General features: G+C 64.8%; 1 protein-coding gene across 1 annotated transcript; it reads left to right on the top strand.

Moving 5' to 3' along the window:
• Positions 1–240: 240 nt before the first annotated feature.
• SLC1A5 (solute carrier family 1 member 5) lies at positions 241–6,640 on the top strand. The gene is made up of 9 exons (XM_031961654.1): positions 241–1,305; positions 3,624–3,666; positions 3,758–3,805; positions 4,969–5,132; positions 5,302–5,532; positions 5,571–5,613; positions 5,890–6,044; positions 6,145–6,279; positions 6,379–6,640. Exons 1-9 carry the CDS (start codon positions 785–787, stop codon positions 6,638–6,640), a joined length of 1,602 nt encoding a protein of 533 aa, XP_031817514.1. The 5' UTR covers positions 241–784.
• Positions 6,641–7,004: the final 364 nt, after the last annotated feature.

Here is a 7,004-nt window from a genome sequence, read left to right on the forward strand (position 1 = left end):
CCACGTGTGCAGTCCAGGAGGATCCTGGGGCTGGGGAACCGTTGGGGGGCCGTTGTGGACCAGTTGGTGCTTCTGGCGGGAAAGTGTCTTGCTCTCGCCCTTCCACCTCCTCCGCCGAGCCCCCCACAAGTCCCGCCCCGCGCATTGTTTTCCTCTCCCCCGCCCCCCAGCCCAGGAGCCGAGACTCGGCCCGGAAAAGGGGGGCGGGGGGGGAGGGCGCGGAGCGCTCTACGGCCAATCAGCGCCCCCGGGGCCCCGCCCCCGTGAGTAGGGGCGGGCCGGGCTGGGGGCGGTCTCGGAGCCCAGGTTTAATCCCCGGGTTTCCGTGGTCCAGGTTCACAGGCTCTCCGAACGCCGGCTCTAGCGTCCTCCTGCCCGACGGTCGCCGCCTCCGCGCCGCAGCCGGCCAGCTGTGCGCTCCCGCTAACCCTCGGGCCGGCAGGCCGGGAGCCGAGGCTCTCCCCGGGACCCTTCCGGCGCCCGCTGACCGCGGGACTCGGGCCCACTCCTCGGCGCCCGCTGACCGCGGGACTCGGGAGGCCCCCGCCTTTGGGCTAGCGGAGCGCGAGCCGTGGCCCCGGGAGCTCGGGCTTTGGCCTCACTGCCCTCCCGGAGGCGGGAGGCACCGAGCCCGGGGAAGAAGCTCGCCTCCCCCGAGGGGGTGCAGAACTGAGCCGGGCGGCCCCGCTGACCTCGGAGGCGTCCGGGAGCCCGAGGGAGCCGGCTCTTGGGACCTCGCGCAGTCTTCCTCAGCGCCCGGCCCCGAGAACCCTAGGGAGCAGAGATGGTGGCGGAGACGGTCCCGGGAAGTCCCAAGCCGCGCGCGGCCAACGGCGCGGGCCCCCCCAGCGCCCAGCCCTCCGGCTGCTGCGGGGGGCTGCGGGTGCCGCGGGTGCGCTCGTGCCTGCGCGCCAACCTGCTGGTGCTGCTGACCTTGGCCGGCGTGGCGGCCGGCGCGGCCGTGGGCTTGGCCGTGGCGCGCTGGGGGCCGCGCCTGAGCCCCGCGCAGCTGGTGGCCTTCTCGTTCCCGGGCGAGCTCCTGCTGCGCCTGCTGCGCCTGATCATCCTGCCGCTGGTGGTGTGCAGCCTGGTAGGCGGCGCCGCCAGCCTGGACCCGGCCTCGCTCGGCCGCATGGGCGGCTGGGCGCTGCTCTTCTTCCTGCTCACCACGCTGCTGGCCTCTGCCCTGGGCGTCGGACTGGCCTTCGCCCTGAACCCCGGAGTGGGCACCCAGGCCCGCGAGACGCAGCAAGCGCAGCTGCCCCCCACCAAGGAGGTGCTCGACTCCTTCCTGGACCTCTTCAGGTACCCGCCCGCCGCCGGCTCCATGTGGTGCGGCCCACTGCCACGTGGGGCCCGGATGTGGGGTTCCCTCCCTCCCTCTGTCCCCTGGGTGAGCCGGCCGCCGCCACCCCTTCCCCCGCGCCGGCCAGTGGTCCACCGAGGGCGGCGTTGCTCAGCCCCGGGAGTTTGGCTGAGGGGAAGCGAGCGCAAGTTAGTCCTTTCCTGGCCCCTGCAGTCCCCTCCCCGCCATTGGCAAGGGATGGACTGACCAGACAGGGCTCGTCCGGGGCCATTCCTCCTCATGTTTGCCGGCCCAAGCTGGGATGCTCTTTGTGTTTTGCTCCTCCTGGGGGAAGGGGGGGGGGGCGAGCCTTTTCCAATGCTTGCATCTAGTAGGGCTACTTTGGGGAGGCGGAGGCTTTTCCCTCCAACCCGCTTCCGTGGGGGTCAGTACACTGGACTGGCTCGGGGAACCGCCCGCCTGACCCTCCCCCGTCTCGTCTCCAGCTGAAAGGCAAGCCCATTCCTGTCTGAGGATTGGGAGCTTGTGTCCAGATAAATTCCCCCCTCCGCCCCCAGGCCGATGATTCAGTATTTCTGTTTAGGGAAATGGAATGTAGGAAAGATCTGCCTTCTGGAGCCATTCACTTAAGCTCTCTGTGCCTCAGTTGTGAAGCTCCAGAGGCGGGAGCCTCCGCTCTGCCCTCCCATCCCCTCTGCTTCTTTGAGGGAAGCTGAGGCCGAGCCGGGGCCCCCAGATCTCTGGCTGAGGGACTTGGAGGTCTCTGGGTAAAAAGAGATAATCTCAGGACGCATTTGGCAATCTGAAGGCTCCGACCCTTTCCTCCCTCTGCCCTAGAACCCGGGCCGCTTGGGATGGACTTGCCCTTCTGGGGCTGTGTTTACTCTGCCCAGTCGGCGTCAGAGGGATGGGCCGACTGAGCAGGCGGGACCCGAGATAACCCCGGGGACTGGGGACCGCCTGTAGTCTTCTGATAGAAGGGACTGAAGGGAGTTCAGGTAGCTCCACATCCGCCTCCGGGCTAACCCCTGTACTCCACATTAGCACTAAAGCTGACAGGATTAACCCCCAGGCGCATAGATGCCGGCTGGCCCAGCGCCTTTTCTCCCTGAGTACTCCAGGGCTTGCTCTCCCTCTCACACACATACTCTCACACACTTTTAATCGCTCACATTTTTTTTTCTCTCTCTGTGGCACACGCGCACACACCTACTTTTTGCTTCTCAAACTGCAAACACAAAACTCCCTGGGGTGATTAACACTTGCGCCCTCTGCAGTGTCTGCCTGGGCAGCCATCTGTCAGGGCAGGTGCTTGAGAGAAGGGGGACCTACAGGGTGAGAGGGTGCTCGGGCTCCCCTCCCCCGCCCCGGGTGTCTGGCCCAACCATCTGTCTGAGTGGCTCAGAGAGGGGGGTTCTTTTTCCCCTCCCATCCGTGGCTGTCTCGAATTACAGAAACAAGTCTGTACAAAAGGCATGTGTTTTGAGTTGTGTTCATGCACAAAACTTATGGAGGTATCCTGTTGACACATACGCATGTCTGCTGCAGGAAGGGAGTTTTGGGCCTCTGACCCCAAAAAAAGTCCCCAGGGTGTGGCTCCCGCCCGCAGCCAAGCAGGGTTCTTTGCGTTCTCTGTCAGGTTTCAGCTAATCAGAAGCTTGCAGGAGGGCTCTCCTCGGGATCCCCAAGGCCCAGTACGGGGAGGGAGGTAGTAGAGGGCAGCAGGGGCTGACTGAAGCTAGGCCCTCTGGTTGTAAGTCCAGAGCGTTCTCCTTCCCCCCCCCCCAGAAGGCCTGTTTTAGTCACTGTGATGTCAGCCTGGAACTTCCTTTTCCCCTTGTCTGTCACCAGTCCAAGTTTCTCACACTCACTCAGTCACCACAGTCTCACCAGGTTCATGGGGTGGTGCTGCCAGCTGGCGGGGAGGGCCTCGGGGAGGGGAATGCAGGGAGGCCTCCCTCAGCCTGCTCAGGAACACCTTCCCTCCCCTTAAACGGGCTGGTGTCCTGGGCTCTCTCCTCTCTCCTCACCTTACTCCCTTCCCCTGGGCCTGGCTCCAGCATGGGAATGGAGGGGGGCTGCCTTTGCTTTGCTGCCCCCTGTGCTGAAGATGCGCCTTACAGGCCTCCCCGGCCAAAGGGACTGCCTATTCCCAGCCTTCCTCTCTGGCCCCTTCTTCTACTGGTGTGAAAGGGTCAACAGCCCCCCCAGAATGGGATGGGGGCCAGGCCCTGCCCCACCCCACAGCTGGGCAGAGACTTTCAGCTGAGTTTTCCTTTTGCTTCCTCCAGTATTCAACCATGTCTTTTTTTTATAGGAATATCTTTCCAGATAACCTTGTGTCGGCTGCCTTCCGCTCTGTAAGTCTTAAGGGTCAAGGGAATGGGGGGGGGGAGGGTGAAGGGTGGGCTCAGCAAATGACCTCCTTTTCTCTGATTCCTTCCACCCCAGTATTCCACCGAGTACGAGCTGAATAACTCCAACATGACCCTGACGAAGGTAATGGGGGGTGCTGGGATTTCCCCTCTGTTATTCTCTGTGTCTACTTGTTAACCTCCTTTCTCCCCGATTCCTTTTACCCCAGTATTCCACTGAGTATGAGCAGAATAACCTCAACGTGACCCTGACCAAGGTAATGGGGGGGGGAGGTGCTGGGATCTCCCCTCTTATTCTCTGTCTACTTTTTTCTCCTTCCTCTCCTTCTCTTCCCTCCTTGCTCTTTCCCTCCTCCTTTCTCCTATTTCTCTCTCCTCTGCCTTTTTTCACCTTCCTCTGGTCCTCATTTCCTCCCTCTCCTCCCTCTTTTCTTTCTCCTCTTCCCTTTTCCCCATTCCTTTTCCTCTTTTCTTCCTCTCTCTTCCCCTATCTTTCTTTCCCCCTCTTTCTTTGTCCCTTTTCTCTCCTTCCTCCCTCTGTCTTCCTCCCCCTCTCCTTCCTGGCCTCTTTCCTTCCTCTTTTCTGCCTCTCCTTCCCCTTTTTTCTCCTTTCTCTTCTTTCCCTCCCTCTCTCCTTCGTCCTTTTTTTCCTTCCTCTTTCTCCTCTGTCACTTTTCCTTTTTTTCTCCCCCTTTCTCTTTCCTCTTTACCTCCTTCCCCTTTCTCTCTTTTCTTTTGTCCTTGTCCTTTCTCCCTTCTCTCCTTCCATTTCCTGCCGCCACCCCCCAGCTCCCAGCAGTTGACTTTCCAGCTCTTTTCACTTTCTTGCTCCGTCCGCCTTGGACTGGGTCCCAGGGACCGTAAGGGAAGCGGCGCGAGGCAAGTGGGAGGAGGGTCGCTGGGAGGGAGTTGTTGGGAGGGCAGCGTGCTGGGCCCCCGCGGCCCCTCTTTCTGTCCTCCCCCCGCCGCCGCCTCCGCGGCCTAGCCCCGAGGGCAGACACGAGGCTGTGAGCGCAGCAGCCCCGCTCCGTTCTGTGCCTCAGGAGAGCGCTCCCGTCTCACCGCGCTTCGAGGCCTCAGCCCCAGGAGTCGCCCGCAGCCTCAGGGCCTAGATCGGCGATTGGGCTTCCGCACTTCCGGGTTCTGGCCCTGAACCAGAGCGCCCCCACAGGGCGGAGGCGGCGAGATGTACTGCGCCCCTCGCCCCCAGGCCTAGGCCCTCCACTTGTACGCGCACGGACTTCCTGAAGACAAACGCCTTGTTTTGTCTGGGTTTCCCGCCCCAAGTCCCCATTGGCGGGAAGTGGAAGGATGAACATCCTGGGGCTGGTGGTGTTCGCCATGGTGCTCGGGGTCGCCCTCCGGAAGATGGGCGCAGAAGGGGAGCTGCTCATCCGCTTCTTCAACTCCTTCAACGAGGCCACGATGATCATGGTGTCCTGGATCATGTGGTAGGTGGGGGGCGGGGCCGCCTGGATCACGTGGTGGGCACGGGGCGGGGCGTCCAGGATCACGTGGTAGGCCGAGGGGCGGGGCCGCCTGAAGGCCGGGGACCCCGGGGGCGGAGAGGGGCCGAGGGGTGGGCCCTCATGGGGGAGGGGCCGCTTCTCGCTCCCCCAGGTACGCCCCCGTGGGCATCATGTTCCTGATCGCGGGCAAGATCGTGGAGATGGAGGACGTGGGCCAGCTCTTTGCCAGCCTGGGCAAGTACGTGTGCTGCTGCATCCTGGGGCACATCATCCACGGGCTGCTGGTGCCCCTCATCTACTTCGTGGTCACGCGCAAGAACCCTTACCGCTTCCTGTGGGGGATCGTGCCGGCGCTGGCCACGGCCTTCGGGACCTCCTCCAGGTACGGGCGGCCGGGGCTCTGGAACCTTCCACCCCAAGGGCCGCGTGCCTCCGGGCCTTGGTCACCTGCTGCGAGGCGGAGGCCGCCTGCCTCCCAGCGCGTGGGGCGAGGGCGGAGCCGGGGCAGGGCCGGGGGCGGGCCAGGGGCAGGGCCAGGGGGCGGGGCCAGGACGGCCGGGGCGGGGCAGGGGCCAGGGCCGAGGGCGGGGCCGGGGCAGGGACGGCGGGCCGGGGCGGGGCGGGGCCGGGGAGGCGGGGCCGGGGAGCGGGCCAGGCAGGCCCCGGACCCTCTAGCCCCACTCCGGCCCCTCCTTGTCTCCAGCTCGCCACGCTCCCGCGTGATGGAGTGTGTGAGGAGGAAAGCAGGGTCTCCAAACACATCAGCCGGTTCATCCTGCCCATCGGGGCCACGGTCAACATGGACGGCGCCGCCCTCTTCCAGTGCGTGGCCGCTGTCTTTATTGCCCAGCTGAACAACGTGCCCCTCAAGTTCATCCAAGTCCTCACCATCCTGTGAGCGGGGAGAGGGGGGGCCGAGGAGGGGCGGGGGATGGGGGCAGGGACCCGGCCCGTGACTGGGGCTGACCCTTGAACTCCTCCTTCCCTGGGACAGCATCACGGCCACGGCCTCGAGCGTGGGGGCGGCTGGCATCCCGGCGGGGGGCGTGCTGACCCTGGCTATCATCCTGGAGGCCATCAGTCTGCCCACCAAAGACATCTCCTTCATCCTGGCGGTGGATTGGCTGGTGTGAGTATGCCGGGCTCCTCCCACTCCCCCCACTCCCCCCACTCCTGAGGTCTCCTGCGGGCGGGCACTGACGCCGCCTCTTCTCCCTCTGGCCCCCAGGGACCGCTTCTGCACCATCATCAACGTGGAAGGGGACGCCTTTGGGGCCGGCCTGCTGCAGTGCTACGTGGACCGCCACGGGGTGGGCCTGGACGGGCTGGGGCCCGAGCTGACCGAGGTCAAAGACACCGTGGCCGTGGTGGCCCTGTCCCCTGAGGCCGACCCCCTCATTCTCAGGAAAGTCCAGCCTGGCGGCCTGGGGCCCGGGCCCACCTTTCGGTCAGTGGGGCTGGGGGCAGCTCCCAGGGGGATCTCGGGCTGAGATCATCTTTTAAGGCCTTCCTGGGCCCCCCCGGCTGCTGGGAGGCTCTCCTCCCTATCTTCTGGGGGGGGGCCCGGGGGGTTTGGGGGGGACTTTGGCCCTTTCTGGGGGCCCCACGGCGGGCCCGGAAAAGGTTTGGCTTTTTCCCCATCCAGGTGGCCGGGGCCCCTGGTAGGGAGCCCCTGGCCCGCCAAAGCTTCCCCGGGGAGGGGGACCCCGGGGCCCCTCCCTGGCCGTTTGGCCCACCCCCCTTTCCTAGGGTTTCGGGTAAATAAAGTTTCTAACTTTCCCTGGCCCTGCCTGGGGTTAAAGGCCCACTGGGCCGGGATGAGACAAAGGACTGCGGGGGGGCTGGCTCCCTGCC

This window comes from Sarcophilus harrisii, chromosome 3 (genome assembly GCF_902635505.1).
Source record: "Sarcophilus harrisii chromosome 3, mSarHar1.11, whole genome shotgun sequence".
In the NCBI taxonomy this organism is placed as follows: Eukaryota; Metazoa; Chordata; class Mammalia; order Dasyuromorphia; family Dasyuridae; genus Sarcophilus; species Sarcophilus harrisii.